We start from the raw sequence: 16,283 nt of genomic DNA on the forward strand, positions 1-16,283 counted from the left end.
TATGTGCTGGTCTCTAATTTTGGAACAGTTCTTTCCTTGTTAGCACTGTTTTGTTTTTTCATTTTGCTTCAGTAAACTTTATTGGATTGAATCCTTTGTGTAGGAACTATATCCTGATTTCTCAAGGGCCTAGAAACACTAGTCACTCTTCCCCTCTCTCTCTCCCCTCACCCCAACCAGAAAACCCTGGGGTTGTGATGAGTATTGCCTGGCCTCAGTATCTCCACAGGTGTACCCCATTTGCCAAAGGAAGGACCGGATGAAAGGGTTACATGAAAGTCATGAGTTGAAATTCCAAGGGGGTAGACATTAGGATTATCATAGTAACACAATTGGCCCATCCATTCTGCCCATTTATTCTGGTCTGAAGTGCTAAGGATATATCCCAGTTGTCACACACAGAAACTTGATCGCTTGTAGGATATTGCTGCTTGTCCAAGTCAGTTTTTGTTGTCATCCTCCTCTTTGACTTTCTACCAGCTTGGATAGATGAGTATGTGAGTTCCCATACTTAATCCAACACCCAACGATAGCAGCCCCCTTCTGCCCGAAGAATATTACCACCATTAGGGAAAATATTTCTTCACAAAAAAGGTGGTAGATACTTCAAGTGGCCTGCCAGGAGAGTGCTGGAAGCAAAAACATTAATGGACTTCAAGAAAGCATGGGATAAACATAGAGATCCCCTAGTTGTGAAGGCAAAGCCAGAGTCTGAGAAATCAATTGGTTAGTCCTTATTACTGTCATATTCTAATGTTAATTGCTTTACTATTTAAAAATAAATGTAAATCTGAATGAAATCTAAATGAAAATAAGCTTGCTAAATTTGGATATTTCCCATTTCATTTTTTTCTTTAACCCTTCCCACCCAGCTCCAGTTCTGGCATTGTGAATGTGTACACCCAGGATGACTGCCTTCGTGAGACCAGCCCCAAACCAGCAAAAGCCATAATGAACTTGGTTACAGCCGCCACCCTCGCTGTCTTTCAATTCCACCACTGAAATTCTGGCCATGGCTTCCAACGCGGCCGATGATGCCGTCAAATTGGTACGTGACACCCCCCCCCCCCCCCCCCCCCCCTTGGTTAGAAGGCTGATGCAGCATAGAGCATGACGAGAATAAAGTCTGATTTGTTCAGGAAAAAAAAAAAAAAGCAAGGCTAACAAAGCTCCCCCACCAAAGCATGCTGTTTTTGATAACTAAATATCTGAATGTTTTGGGTTTGTGGAGCTTACCTTTATATAGCTCCTTTTATAACACTGTTTTCTCCAGTAAGTTATAAACTGATGTGCAAAACACAGAAAAAGGAGCAAGAACAGTTGCATTCCAATCATTAATTATCCACACATACAAGGAGATGCAAAAGAGTAAGGAAGGTCCAAATTCAATGAAAAAAATTAAATTATTTTGGATTTTCAATATGGCAACTCCATTTCTCATCTGCAGTTCCCAATAGGGTCCCCCGACACGGACCCCATGTTTCGCCAACAGGCTGCGTCGGGAGGGACAGTGAACGATGATAATTTCAACAACTGGAAAAGATAGAGTAAATTCAAAAAGTAAATTCAAAAAATGTCAAAACAAGGACCAAAATAAAATTATATACCATAACATATTTCACCGAAAAACATACCTTATATGTGAAAGTTCATGCTAACATTTGACACAGCAAAGAGAGCGGATGGAAAAGATGGATACAAACATTTAAAGGGACTGTAATATTGGCGCGAAAATTTTGCAGCCTGTTGGCGAAACACGGGGTCTGTGTTAGGGGACCCTATTGGGAACTGCATACTTTTGACAGATGAGCAATGGAGTTGCCGTATTGAAAATCCAAAATAAATAATTTAATTTTTTTCATTGAATTGGACCTTCCTTACTCTTTTTTGCATCTCCTTGTATGTGTGGATAAACTGATGTGCAACCACTTCTGGAATGGATATCCAAGTGGCAGGATTCTGGTGCTTATATTGCACTAAATAAAACACTCCCCCTCATAATTTGTTCCTCAGCCAGCATTTATCTTTTTACGTAGATATACAGCATGGCTAATTCATGCTGCTTGGGTACGTCCTCCGTGCCCCTAGGTAGCGGAGCTCTCAAAGTCTAGGAAAGACTTTTAGCTAGGTACTTCCTCCCTGCTGTATAGTGACAGGATTACCTCAGGCTTCCTCAGTCTGTTTTTTTTCCACGCACAGTATGCACAGAGCTCTCTTCTCTTCACAAAAAACAAATATAAAACAAAAGTGACTAATTTCCTACTATATTGAAAGGATCGTGAGATGTATAAAAAAAAAAAAAAAAGACCATCTCCTGCAGACTTACCCTCGAGAGATCCTTTTTACAGATCTCTGGACACCCCCTTCCCCCACCAGCAGATTCGATGACTTCTCTTACCTCCTCAGTGAAACTCCAGATCATTACCGAGTGGAACTGGGGGAAGACACCTCATCAGTGGATTGTTTTTGCCAGCTAAGGACAGCATCTCAGACAAAAAAAAACCAACTAATCCACTTGGGAAAAATCCCCTGTCCTTCGGGGATTTCCCCCATCGGGCCTTAGAAGCCCCTCGACCTGCTTACCTCCTCAGTAGCCTCCCGGTTTTACTGGCCTGGCACCGAGTTGAGTTCCAGCGCACCTTTGGACAGCAGCAACGGCGCATCGACGAACGGCCGCATACACTAATCCACCCATACAAGGCCCCGTGCGCCGGCCCGCTGACACGGCCGCCACTCCAACGCACACCCAAGTGCACTGGGCCCATCGCAGCCGGAGCATCGAAAGTAGGCAGGGCTGCTGAAGCATCGAAGTGCGCACAAAACTCTTAGCACACCGGCACAGGACCAGGCTCTCGCTGCATTGGCGGGATGTGTGTCTGACACGCAGCCGCCGATGCAGGGGCGCGGACGCGTCCACATATACTTCGAAACACACCAGGAAACACGTGCATTTACCAATACGCCGCACCAACGCATCCTTGACCTAACCACCCGTTCCATCTGCAGCCACATCAAGGACTCAGTCAGCATGCAGATGAGTATGCTGAATTTAAAAAAAAAACAAAAACATTTTTCACAGAGCCCTGAAGCGACTCAAAAAAAAAAACCAAAAAACCTGACTGCGAAAAGCCCAGAAGGGGCATGCCTAAAAAAAAAAGGTATCACCCCTTCACGTGTACTGTGAGCAACAAAGCTCCTGCCCGAAAACTGGCTTACTACGACTCGATGCGTTCTGCGTCACTTCTACACAGTCCTATACAAAATCAGCCGACACACGATTCGTCGGAGGCTAAATTCACGCACGCATCCAAAGCTTACGACCGTAGTCACAGGCCACAACACCCAGTTGTAAGCCTTCATAGACGGGTCCTACAATTGCCTTCAAATATGGAATTGCAAACTGTTTTCTACAAAGCTTTAAAGGGTATTACATTCAGCTACGGTGCTATTTCCCTATCCCCAGCGGGCTTACATTCTAAGTTTGTACCTGAGCCAATAGAGAATAAAAGTGACTTGCCAAAGGTCACAAGCAGCAATTAATCCACTAATCATAGTGGCTAGTCGGCAATGCAAATGAATCATAAAGTACAGAATCCGTTCCGGCATACCACAGACTACAGCCAATAAAGTTTGGATGACTTCGCAATACGTCATTTCATATCTGCTGCTCAACGCCCGCATTCAAACCATTAGTTGTTCTACAAGACTCGGCTAAAGCCTGTTTTACCTCATCAATACCTTATCATTGATACACATTTGAGGTACTATTGGTGATCCATTTACGAAGGATTAACGTCTCTTCTACAACTTCAGTGTATGCTACGCATCCAGATGCCTTACAGGGTTACACGCTACTGCCATCCGACACGATGTTCATGTCAAGTGGGCAAATTTACCCTGTCATCCAGTAAATTACTTCGGACATCAGACCATGCTGCGGCGATGCTGAAAGAGCAAAATGCACGGGTCCTCTTCTACCATTCCTCAAGGTCCATCTACATCACAAAGTCATTTTCAGGCCCCCTGCCAAGGGTCGGCCTTTACCACACTTAAGCCATACCTTGTTATACACCTCTGTCTTCCCAACCATCGAGAAAGCAGGCTTATCAGCGTCTGGCACCATGCCAGTATACTGGACAACCTGGCCAGCCGAGACATAAAACTGATTTCTCGTCTGCAAAACCCGATCAGGGTTTTAGCCATCAATACACCACCATCGTTTCCTGGAGAAACGGTGGTCCTGTTACCTTCCACCATGGAAACAGTTTACAAATGCTCTTCTCGATCATCCACAACTTGCCTACCTGAAATCCTATTAAAGATTTCTTCCCATTATTTCTTTGTTCCCATAAAGGGGGGACCTTTCTATCTCACCATATACCACCACAAGGAAAAATCCATTCCCTTTCTTCACTCCAAAGATTGGATAAGTTAATTCACCTTACATGATGCATAAGCTCACATTCCGATCTGCGCGGTTCCGGATGTTCCTCTGTTTTTCAAGCAGACTATCATTACTTCCAATACCAGTTCTCCATTCGACATGACCTCTGACCCAAGCTTTGCACCATATGCATAGCACGGGCGGGATCGCACCTTTTTCTTTGGGGGATGGAAAAAATTTTTTTTTTCTCCCCTACCTAATGGGTGGACTCCTACTAATGTTCAATCAACCACTACAAAGTGAGAATCTTTGCAGACGATCCTTACCTAGACAATCTAGGCCGCCAGATTGCCTACAATCAACTGGAGTTGGAGCCCACTCACTCTTACACTTCAAATATACCTGCATCGACACGATTCAGGTCAAATTTCCTACATCACCTGAGAACAATAGCTCTCTCCACACTGTCTACCATACTACTTTACAGTACCTTGGCAACACCTTGCCAAGTCCTACCTGGATTGACACATGTAGTGGCAGTCATTTACTTACGAGTTTACATATACGCCGCCTTCAATGGGGTCTCAAATACTATCAGTATGGAAACACACCTCGACCTGGTGCCTACTTCCATCTACAATATCGGGCTAACCCCTGCAATAATACTCTCCTGGAGAGTATTATTGCAGCGGTTAGCCCGATATTGTAGATGGAAGTAGGTCTATAGGTGTATAGGCTTCGTACAAACGTACACTGCACAAACACCTTCTGGTTCCTCGCGGGCAATCAACGCCCTTCGACACTTCAAACATTCCCTACATGTGAACATAGCCATGATTCACATGAACAACCAAGTTACAATCTCATATAAACAAAATGGAGGTTTGAATTCAGAAAACCTCTGCAGACCAGCAATTCCAATACTGATTCATGAGGGAGGTATTCTGCATACCTCCACCTCTGCATAAGCTTCCAGTACCGTGAGCCATTACTACAATTTTCAAACAGCTCACAAGTTCTCCCTTTGAACCTTTAGACAATTGTCACCTTCGCTGCCGCATGAAGGTGTTTTTTCCTGATTGTTTTAACTCCTGCAAAAGGAACAAGTAGCTTCTCAGCATTAGTTAACTAGCCCCCTTCTTTCAATTTCACCATGACAGGATGACCTTGTGCACTCAGCTTAATGTTCGTTGATGGCAAATGTCAGTTTCCACATTGGCCAAGACATCACCTTACCACGGACTTCTTAACCCTCATGCAAATGACTATGCAAGACAGTTACACACCTTGCCTGGTACACGTGCACTGGAATACCACAAGCAGCGCACTTCTTCACCCAGTCGACCATCACTACTATGTCTTTGTTTCATTCCAAACGCAAAAGCTCGTCCAGTAACAAAACACACATTATCCACAGGGATATTCACCTCTATCCAGTTTGTGATAAGACAAGGTTGCAAGCACAATCTGCGACACAAGGACACATCAGATGCGTGCAACGACAGCCTCGATAGCCTATCATCATTATGTACCTGTTAGGCATATGTCAAGCGCAGACGTTGTCATCGCTACACACTCCACATCCCGCCAGTGCTTAGACACACAAACGGGGATGATGGCCTATTGCGATGGACTATCCTACAGAAAAGCACTGCTTCCACGCAAATACAGCCTTCATGGGAATTGTCAGCACTTCTTTATCGTATTGAGCAAAAAAAAAAAAAAGTGAACTACATAGCACTTCACATACATATTCATTGCTGAATACATTGGCTGGGGACTCCCAGACAGCATGGCTAATTCATGCTGCTTATCTACGTGAAAAGAGCAAGTTTGCTTACTGTAAACAGTGTTTTCCATAGATAGATGAATTAGCCATGCTGACCCACCCGCCTCCTTCTAGCACACCTACCTTGCTTTGACACTGACTGAGGAAGCCTGAGGTAATCCTATCACTATACAGCAGGGAGGGAGTAACTAGCTAAAAGTCTTTCCTAGACTTTGAGAGCTCCGCCACCTAGGGGCACTGAGAATGTACCCATACAGCATGGCTAATTCATCTGCTATCTATGGAAAACACCGTTTACGGTAAGCAAACTTGCTCTTCTGGTAGTGCCTTCCGTTAAACAGTCCTGACTGCATGAAGCACGATGTCAAGCCCTTTCCATTACAGGGCCCACCTTATGGAATAGTCTGCCAAGGACCTTCAGTCCATTACAGATTTTTTTTCTTTTTGGAAAAAGCGTAAGGCTTTGCTATTCCAGGAATCATTTGCTAATTGTTTAACATGTTTCAGGAAGTAGCAGGTAGCATTATAATGATGGGTATATGAGGCATATGTATGTTTTAATTTTTGTACATTTTATTGTTTGTTTTTTTGTTTTTTTTTGTTGTTGTAATCTGCCTAGCACAGCTAGGCTGCTATAGGTGGAATTTAAATATTTTAAATAAAAAAAAATCTTTCAAATGGGAAAGGGGAAATTTTGTTACTGGGGAACAGGAGGGCATGCTGTCAGACACAGGCTTGTGTTATAGGAGCTGCCCGTCACTCTTCAGCCTGTTTTAAAACTATAGCGCAAGTGCCATTAAAAAGAAATATATCTTCTGGCATGACATTTTATTGGTGGCATTTAGGTTTAAATAATCAGGATGTGGTGGAAGTGGGGAGGGGAAATAGATGGAAGAAAGACTTGTGTAAGTGATAGAGTATAAGTTAGTTGAAGAAATGTTAATCTTGATTGTATATTTGAATATATTGAATGGCATGAAATCTTGATATAAATATTATAATTTGTTCATTTGCTGTCAGGACCCAATGCAAAATAAGTTTTTAAAAAATAGAGACAGAGAAATGTTTTCACTATAGAGATTTGCATTTCAAGTGCTGAGGTAATTCATAGTCAGAGTTGAGTAGGAGCATGGGCTTGTTACATGAGTTTAGGATGTATCTGGATGTTGATGGAATTTTGCTCTTTGCTGATAGGTGCACATCCCATCATTTCATGTGTTTTCAAACTTCCCAGTGTTCAGAAGGAAGACCATTTACTTGGCCCAGTGTATGGATTTCTCTCCCAGAAGTGGCTTTTTCTCTATAGCAACCAACAAAGGCAAAGCTTTGTTGTACAGGTAGGACAGGTGTATATGAAGGTGGACCTACAGAATTGATTTGGATCTTGGCTAATGTTCTGTCCTGAGGCACATGGATAGGATGAGTAATTTCCCAACAGTGCAGTCCCCAAGCTATTGTGCGCCCACTAAAAGTTTACTTATTGTGGTTACTTGCTTGAATGTTACTACTACTAAGGTCCCTATTAATGCTGGGCAGACATAAGACCATGTTTCACCATTGATTAAAAATTACAAAAACACATTTATATCTCTTCTGTTTGTTTTGGGGGTGGGGTGGAGTTTTGCTCTTTATGGGCTTGGCAGCTCTTCCCATTGAGCTGGGCTAGGATGTGGTTCACAATTAACTAGGATTTTTCCGCTTATTTTATATTCCCTTGTAACTTATCCAATCCAGTGGTAGTCTTTAGCCAAGGATCATGCACTAGGGCTTCTTCCAGAACCATGCAATCATGGGCCCGAAATCCAGCTGTCGCTATTGTACCCAAACTGTGACTCTCTTCCTCCCTTCCAGGGGCTGAGAGCTGCCTCTGCAATGTCCCAAGCCCCCCGGCTGACTGAGGGAGTGGAAGACTTAGGCCAGGAATGAAACCCAGTCCCTCCTCTTGGTGATGCATAGGCCAACCCTATCTCATTTTATAATTTACATTAACTCCACAGCATAGTGAGAAGCAAAAATGTTGAAAATGTTCTTTAACAATTTCCCCTATGACTCTTGTCAGGTGAATAGTTTTTATAAGCAATTTAGGGAGTCTTTTTAATTGAACATTTAATTTTTCCTAAAAGCTGATTGTGCTGTCTTTCAGGCTAAAACATTACTCTGATTTCTAGCAGTAGAATTATGGCCTAAGGTAAGCTACATATGACATCACGCTGCTTTGTCCATTTTAATGTACTCCTATAATATTTTGGCATGGACATATGTAAATGTCAAATTACTTATGTTTCTTAGTGTCCAGTCGGATGAATCCAGAACAAGTGGGTTATGCACCTCTACCAGCAGATGGAGACGGAGCAAACTGATATCACAGTATATATATACCCTTGCAGTGACGTCAACCTGCCAGTATTCTCCGCCTCCAGCAGATGGTGGGCGTGCATGTCCCTACTGGGGATTGCTTCGATTTGGGAAAAAACAAAAAATAAGGAAAATAAATTCATCCCTGCTCTCCTGCAATGACACCAAATGGTCTCTCCCCAGTTGAAAATTCCTGAGATGATTTCCGTGGTCCCTCTGAGTGCCTTGGTCCGGTAGCTGGTTTTTCAGCTAGCATAGACTTAGCTGTTTAAGTAGCTGAAAGGCAGCGGGCGCGGGAAGCAGAGTGCGGCAGTGATTGCATATGCTCTCTACCCCCGCAGCCAGAGACAGTCTCTGTACTCAGCCAGGTAGAGCTGAGCTCGGGTAAGTTTAAAAAAAAAAAAAAAAAAGTGTGTGTGTGTGTATATACATACAGAGACCAAGAAGGAATGTGTTTTGATGTAGGGTTTCCTCCTTCCCCTGGTCTCCATGCTTGGCTTGCCATTCCAACATTTGTCCTGCTTCGTGGGAGATTGAGGGATGTGGTTAGCCTGGCGGGTTGAGCAGTCTCTGTAGGCTAGGCCCCGCTCTGAGGCTTTTTTGCTGCGCGCTGTATGGTAGGCCTCAACAGAGTTGCACATGCTTTCTATAGGCTGCCCTCTACAGGTTTGTCGATTCGGTGTGTGCATCTAGTTTTTGGACGCTTAGTCGGGCCTTGTTTTGTGCATCCAAGTTAAGCGGCGCCTTTAGTGGCTGTACACTTACCTCTGTGCATAAGTTGAGTGTTGCTATGCGCTTAAATTTTTTGCGGCATCTGTCCTAGGGATGCCTAAGTTTTAGATGCCTAGGTTTTGGGACGCCTGATTTTTTTGGACACGTAAAAAAAAAAAAAATTCAGACACGCCTTCGGTTGCTGCTCAGCACACTGTCTGCCTAATGGCGCCTATATCTAAGAAACCTAAGCATCTTTCTCTTTGTGCTGCTTGTTATATTTGGGTATCTCAGCCTGTAGTATCCACTAACTTGTACCAGCGCTGTTTGGAGGCTCAGGGAGAATTGTTTTTCTCTGATTTCGCTAAGACTGGTTCTTCCCAGCTTGGATGTAGGCCTGGGTAAAGACGTGTCAGGTGTGGCACCTGATTATAGAACTCCCCTAACTGATTCTTCAGCAAGGGAGGGTAGCTCAGTGAGTATGCCTCAGGTACCTCCTGGTTTTGGTATGGATACGTCTATATTTTCATGGGTAGAATTTTTTCAGGGATTGCATTCCTTTCTTCAGTCGTAGTCCTCAGCCCTGTCCAATACTCCCAGGGTAGAGTCTCATGCGGGAACCTTGCCTGACCCTACTGTTAAATGCTGGGGTACACCTAGATCGCAGCAGGACTCCTGATTAGAGATCCACATGGCACAGAAGATGAGGCATATCCTGACTCTAGAGGATGGAGAAATTCCTCCAGGATTATAGTGTATAGGACTATGCTATGGTTCATTCATAGAGATGACCTGCCAGCTCTGATTTCCCAGACCTTGAAAATGCTCGGGGTTCCTGGGGCAGGTTCTGTGTCTGAGCCAAAGAAAAATCCCATTTTGGTTTCCTTGCGTAAAGTGTCTTGTTTTTTCCCTGTATTAGAGGCAATTAAAGAATTGATTGATCTTGAGTGGGGTTCCCCAGAGGCTAATTTCCAAGAGGGTTGGATTTTGGAAGGCCTGTACCTTCTGGATCCAGAGGTAATCCAGCATTTACATTTTCCGAAGGTAGATGCACTTGTCTGTGCAGCCTTCAAACAGACCACTATTCCCGTGGAGTGGCCTTGAGGGATGCTCATGATAAAAAGATTGAGTCTATCCTTAAGCAAACATTTGAAGCGGTGGCAATGACCTTGCAGAACGCTTCTTGTTGTTCCTTGGTGGCTCACTCATGTTTATTTCTTTCCCAGAAGGTTGATGACTCTGGGGTAAACTCCAGGGTAGTTATGGAGCCCACAGCTGCCTTCTTGGCAGATGTGGGCTGTGATTTGGTCCACACCAGCCAGAGGGGGGTGGCTTCAGTAATAGCGGCCAGGCATCAGTTATGGTTGAGAAATTGGTTGACCGATGCGACCTCCAAAACTAACCTCACCAAATTACCCTTTAAAGACTTGCTCTTATTTGGGAGCAAGTTGGAGAAACTAGCCAGTAAGTGGGGCGAATCACAGGTTCCTTGTTTGCTGGAGGATAAGAAGCAGGCGCTGCGCTCCTTTAACAAGAGAGGTCATGCTAGAGGATCCAAGCATTTTCGAATCTATAGAGGAGCGACCTTTCAGAAAAGTCCACCCTTCAGTAGGTCTCAGTCCTTTTGTCCCAGTCAACCCAGAAGGGGGGTGCAGGCTCAGGTAGTAGAACCTCGAATGAAGATTTGCTGACCCACCCCTGGGAACAGGAGATAGGGGGAAGCCTCTCTTTTATCAGAGGTGGGTCGAGATCACATTGGATCGATGGGTCTTGGAGGTGATACGAGAAGGATATGTGAAGTAGTTTCGCAGTGTTCTTTGGGACTCGTTCATGGAGTCTCCCTGCCACGTCCTGCAGAAGAAGCAGGCATTAAGAGGATACATTGGCAAGGCTCCTTAGTCTGAAGGCTGTGGTTCCATTGCTCACATCTCAAAATACGGGGTGATGTTCCATTTATTTCATTGTGCCCAAGGAGGGGGGGCTCCTTTTGTCCCATCCTCAATCTCAAAGGTATCAACCGTCATCTGCAAGTACAGCATTTTCATATGGAAACTGCAGTCGGGGGGAAGATCCGACCTCACGTCTCGGAGAGGTCCAGAATCTTCACATTCCCATCCAACTAGAACATCCAGAACTGCAAACCGCAGAAGAAGGATCCCATTATCTGTTTTGAGTGCTGCCCTTTGGTCTGGCCACTGCTCCCAGACCTTTTCCAAAGTAATGGTAGTAGCTGTGGCAGAATTGAGTAAGGATGGGATCTTAGCTAATTCAAGCCAAGTCGCTGGAAGAGAGCTACCTGGTGACCTGCAAGGTGATCTCCCTGTTGCAGGAGCTCAGCTGGATGGTGAACTTGGCCAAGAGCAGTCTTCAGCCTGCTCAGTCATTGGAATACCTCTGGGTTCAGTTCGACATGAAGCAGGGCAAGGTTTTCCTGCTAGAAGCTCGTATTCAGAAGTTGATGGCACAGCTACGTCTGTTGATGAACACTTTGCACCTGATCATATGGTCTTACCTGCAAGTACTTGGTTTAATGGTGGCAACCCTGGAAGTGGTACCATGGGTGAGGGTGCATATGCATCCTCTCCAGCTTTCTCCTCCTGTCTCAGTGGAACCCACAGTCTGAAGACTCTTTGATTTGGCTCCAACTCCTGATGGAGGTCTCCTCCCAACTGCGGTGGTGGTTACAGATAGATTATCTAAGGAAAGGAGTTTCCCTAGCCTACTGGACTGACTAGTGCTGACAACAGATGTGAGCCTCTGTGGTTGGGGAGTTCACTTTCAGGAGCTGACAGTGGAAGGGCACTGGAGTGCAGAAGAGTCTGTCTGGAACAACAATCGGCTGGAAGCCAGGGCGGTCTGGTTGTCATGTTTTCAATTTGGCAACAGGCTGCAGAGTCGATTGGTCCTGATAATGTCGGACAATGCAACGACTATGGCTTATATCAATCGGCTGGGAGGAACCGAGAACCAACAAATATCGCAAGAAATAGATCATCTTATGGAATGGGCCGGTGCATGTCCAGATGATCTCAGACTCGCACATAGCAGGAAAAGACAATGTAAGAGCAGACTTTCTCAGCAGGGAAAGTCTGGATCCAGAAGAATGGTTATCAGACGCATTTCAGCTGATTCTGGATCGCTGGGGCCTCCTGCTTCTAGACCTGCTGGTGACTTCTTGCAATGCGAAAGTTCCGTGATTCTTCAGTCGCAGGAGAGCCAAAGTCATTGGGGATCGATGCCCTGGTGCAGGAGTGGCCAGAAGACAGGATACTGTATGCCTTTCCTCCATGGCCCATGTTGGGAAGATTGGTTCGAAGGATCGAATACCACAGAGGGATGGTGCTCTTGGTTGCTCTAGATTGGTCCAGGAGACCATGGTATGTGATCTGTGGAGGTTATTGGTGGAATCAACGCTTCGACTTCTGGTGCACAGGAACCTGTTGCGACAGGGACTTGTTCCTCACAAAGATCCAATTAGATTTTGTATTGCTGTATGGCCATTGAAAGGGCTTGCTTGCTGAAGCATGGATACTCGGCAGCAATGATTTCCACCTTGCTGAGAGCTAGAAAGTTCTCCACTTCATTGGGCTATGTGTGGGTTTAGTGAGTGTTTGAGGCCTGGTGTGAGGATCGAGGTACTCTTCATTGTTTGGTCAAGATGCTGCTCATTTTGGAATTTCTGTAGAATGGCTTGAATAAAGGCTTGGCCCTAAATTCCTTAAAGGTACAAATAGCAGCTCTCGCCTGTTTCAGGAGTTGGGTGAATCTCGCCTGTTTTAGGGGTCAGGTGACTGGTGGTTCCCTGTCAGCTTATCCTGAAGTGGCCCATTTCCTGAAAGGAGTGAAACATCTTTGTCCTCCCTTGCAGTTTCCAGTGCCCTTATGGAGTCTTAATTTGGTATTGGATTTCTTAGCGGCCCTACATTTAGACCGATGCATAACCTGAGCTTGTAGTTACTGTCCTTGAAAACTGTTTCTTGTGGCAATTTGTTCTGTGTGTAGGGTTTCCAAATTGCAGGCCTTGTCTTGGCAGCCATTCCTCCGGGTGACTCCAGGGGAGGTACAGCTACATACTGTTAGTTCTTTTTTACTGAAGGTGGTTACTGACTTTCACTTGAATCAGTCCACCTCCCTGCCATCTCTGGACTATCGTCTGTTTCGACCCTTGGATGTCAACAGACATATTGTTAGGTATCTAGAGGTTACTAAATCTTTACAGCAGTATTAGGCAGGGAGAGCCTGCCTCGTTGTCTACAATAGCTTGCTGGATTAAGGAGGTAGTCACAGTTGCATATGTTGATGCTGGGTAGCTGTTACCTAGTCAGGACAGGGCTCATTCCACTAGGGCTCAAGGAGTGTCTTGGGCGGAGGTTAGATTGTTGTCTCCCATCGACATTTGCTGAGTTGCGACGTGGTCCTTGTTACACACTCTTTCCAGGTATTATTGTCTGGATGTGCAAGCCCGGGAGGACATAGCCTTTGCACGTGTGGTTTTGACTGGACCATGGGCAGTCTCCCGTTCTATTCAGGAGTAGCTTGGGTACATCCCACTGGTTCTGGATTCATCTTCTGGACGCTAAGAAATGAGAAATTACTACTTGCCTGATAATTTCCTTTTCTTTAGGACTGTCAGATGATTCCAGTTTCCTTCTCTTGGCTGCCAAACGATTGTATTATGGTCCTCCTGCATAGCTACTTGTTACAGGGATTACTGAAAAGTGTTCATCCATTCCCTAGACTAGTGTTAATACATTTTCTGACCTCAGTGTTGCTTGTTGGCTGAGTACTGAAATGGTTATCTGTTTTAATCTAGGTTGCTAATCTGTCCACAGTTGCTTTTGAAGAGAATACTGGCAGGCTGATGTCACTGGAAGGATGTAGATCTTGTGACGTCAGTTTGCTCTGTCTCCATCTTCTGGTAAAAGTGCATAATCCACTTGTTCTGGATTCATCTGGCTGTGCTAAAGAAAAGGAAATTATCAGGTAACTAGTAATTTTTCATTTATGATCAATTAGTGCTAAATTATTGATCTGCATTTTTGCCATTTACCTCTTTCATGTAAACAAACATGCAAATGTTGAATCTACATACATAATGCTTGTTACATATGATGTACTGCATGACTTCTGTCCATGAATGTCATAGATTAGCATAATCAAAGAATGTATGTGCGATGTTGAGTGACGTTATGCAGGTGGAGTATTAGCTGTTAAACAAGTGACTAAAGTGAGACCTCTATAACACTACAATGCTGTGGGATGAATTTTCAAAGGAGTTACGCATGAAATTAGCATATATATGCGCAAGTACCTTGCATACTTGCTATTTTATAAACATCAAACATACACGTGCATTTACCTGCATGAAAAAAGGGCTGTTTTGGGGCAAGGCTAAGAGGTACTTGTGTAAGTTGCTATTTTATAAGAGCCTTATGCAAGTACATGTAGTAACTTATTCGTGCAGTTTTACATCTGCTAATTATCTTGTGTAATTGAAATCGAACTGGTCTGTTAAGTATTGGTTGGGCGGGAGTTCTACATGAACTGTGGGGCTTATAGGCTGAAGAACTAGGAGGGTATTGATGACCTGGAGAAGGACTGGGTGAAATGGAAGAATTGGCAAACTGGCGATTTCAATTGTGTGCATGTTTTAAAATATACCAACTTACTCCCATAAATCAGGGTTTGATGTGAGCAAGATTATTTTTTTTTTTGTGCAAAGAAGATGTACGTATGTTTATAAAATAGGTAGGAAAGTATGTGCTTTCAGTACATTACAGGTATTCACACATAACCATACATATCCACCTATGTTGGGGAGGATACACTGCATATTTTATAATCTGGGCATACCTGCTACAAGCTGGTTATGAAGTACTATAGTAGATCTCTGCATAGCCACATACTCACAAACATGGGGCTACATGGAGTTATTTGAAAGCTACGAGTATTCTCCCATATTTTGTTGTGATTCTCTCCTCCCCCAGGTTTTGTAAAGATGAAACTCAAAACTTTTTGATTCATCTTCAAGAATATTTTCTTGTCAATTATGTTTGATTGAAACTGAGAAGCAACATTGGAAGTTTTTAGCAGATTTTCTGTCGTTAAACACACCAGACATTGACCATAAAGTTTCTATTTTTTTTTCAGTGTAACAAATACTGATGTATCCTCTGAAGAGTTAAGTGAAGTTGATTTCAATGGAGCCATCTTGAGTTGCAGCGGTTTATAGAAAAAGAGAATGTGTTGGCAGCAAAGGATCATAAGGCCCATCTAATCTTACGAGTTTATTTCCTGGTACAGTGCTGTAGACCCATTTGATTTCTGACTTCGCTTCACTTCTTCACAAAAATGGATCCTGTATGCTTATACCGGGTTTTCTTGAATTCTGTGACTGTTTTTATCTCCTCTATTTCCTCTGAGAGGACATTCCATGCATCCACCACTCTTTCCAAGAAGAAATATCTTCTGATGTTGTGTTCTAGAGTATTCTGTCCTCTGAAAAAAGTTTTTGTCTCTGATTTATCCTTTGACGTATTTAAATGTCTGGTAATATGAACAGAAGACGAAAAACCAAAACCATCAACTAAATAAATGAACCTAAATAATAAAATGGTATACCACAATTTTAACTCGAAATATTTTGCAAAATATAATGAACAGGTTTTTTTAATATATAAAAAATTTCAAGAAATGTACTGCTTTCAAGAAATGTTTTAATTTGAGTGAAAAAACATGTTCATATACAATCTGCAAATGCAGAAAGATTACATTTGATGACAAATGAACCTTTAACCATTACATACATAAAAAAAACAAAACACTGGCAATGCAATTTTCTAAGAGAAGTGCTCAAAAAATGATAAATGCCCTTTAGCGCTCCTTGATAAAACAATTTTGTAATTATCCTGTTAATATTCCCTCCTTCTTTAATGTCCCATTTCAAAACAAATTTTCAGAATTGTATTAGTGCTGTCCAACAAGGGGCCCTTGTTTAACCATGATCATAGCTTCCTCAGAGGGACTTTAATCCTAGAGTCTCTC

The 16,283-nt window shown here is 43.5% G+C and overlaps 1 protein-coding gene across 1 annotated transcript in view; it reads left to right on the forward strand.

The window, feature by feature from the left end:
* The window catches only part of UTP18 (UTP18 small subunit processome component), a 130,481-nt gene extending 114,426 nt beyond the window's left edge, over positions 1–16,055 (forward strand). Inside the window, 5 exon segments of the mRNA XM_029600668.1 lie at positions 873–975; positions 977–1,048; positions 7,368–7,510; positions 8,317–8,361; positions 15,390–16,055. Coding sequence (XP_029456528.1) covers positions 873–975; positions 977–1,048; positions 7,368–7,510; positions 8,317–8,341 — 343 coding nt within the window. The 3' untranslated portion in view covers positions 8,342–8,361; positions 15,390–16,055.
* Positions 16,056–16,283: the final 228 nt, after the last annotated feature.

This window comes from Rhinatrema bivittatum, chromosome 4, assembly GCF_901001135.1.
Source record: "Rhinatrema bivittatum chromosome 4, aRhiBiv1.1, whole genome shotgun sequence".
NCBI classification, from domain to species: Eukaryota; Metazoa; Chordata; class Amphibia; order Gymnophiona; family Rhinatrematidae; genus Rhinatrema; species Rhinatrema bivittatum.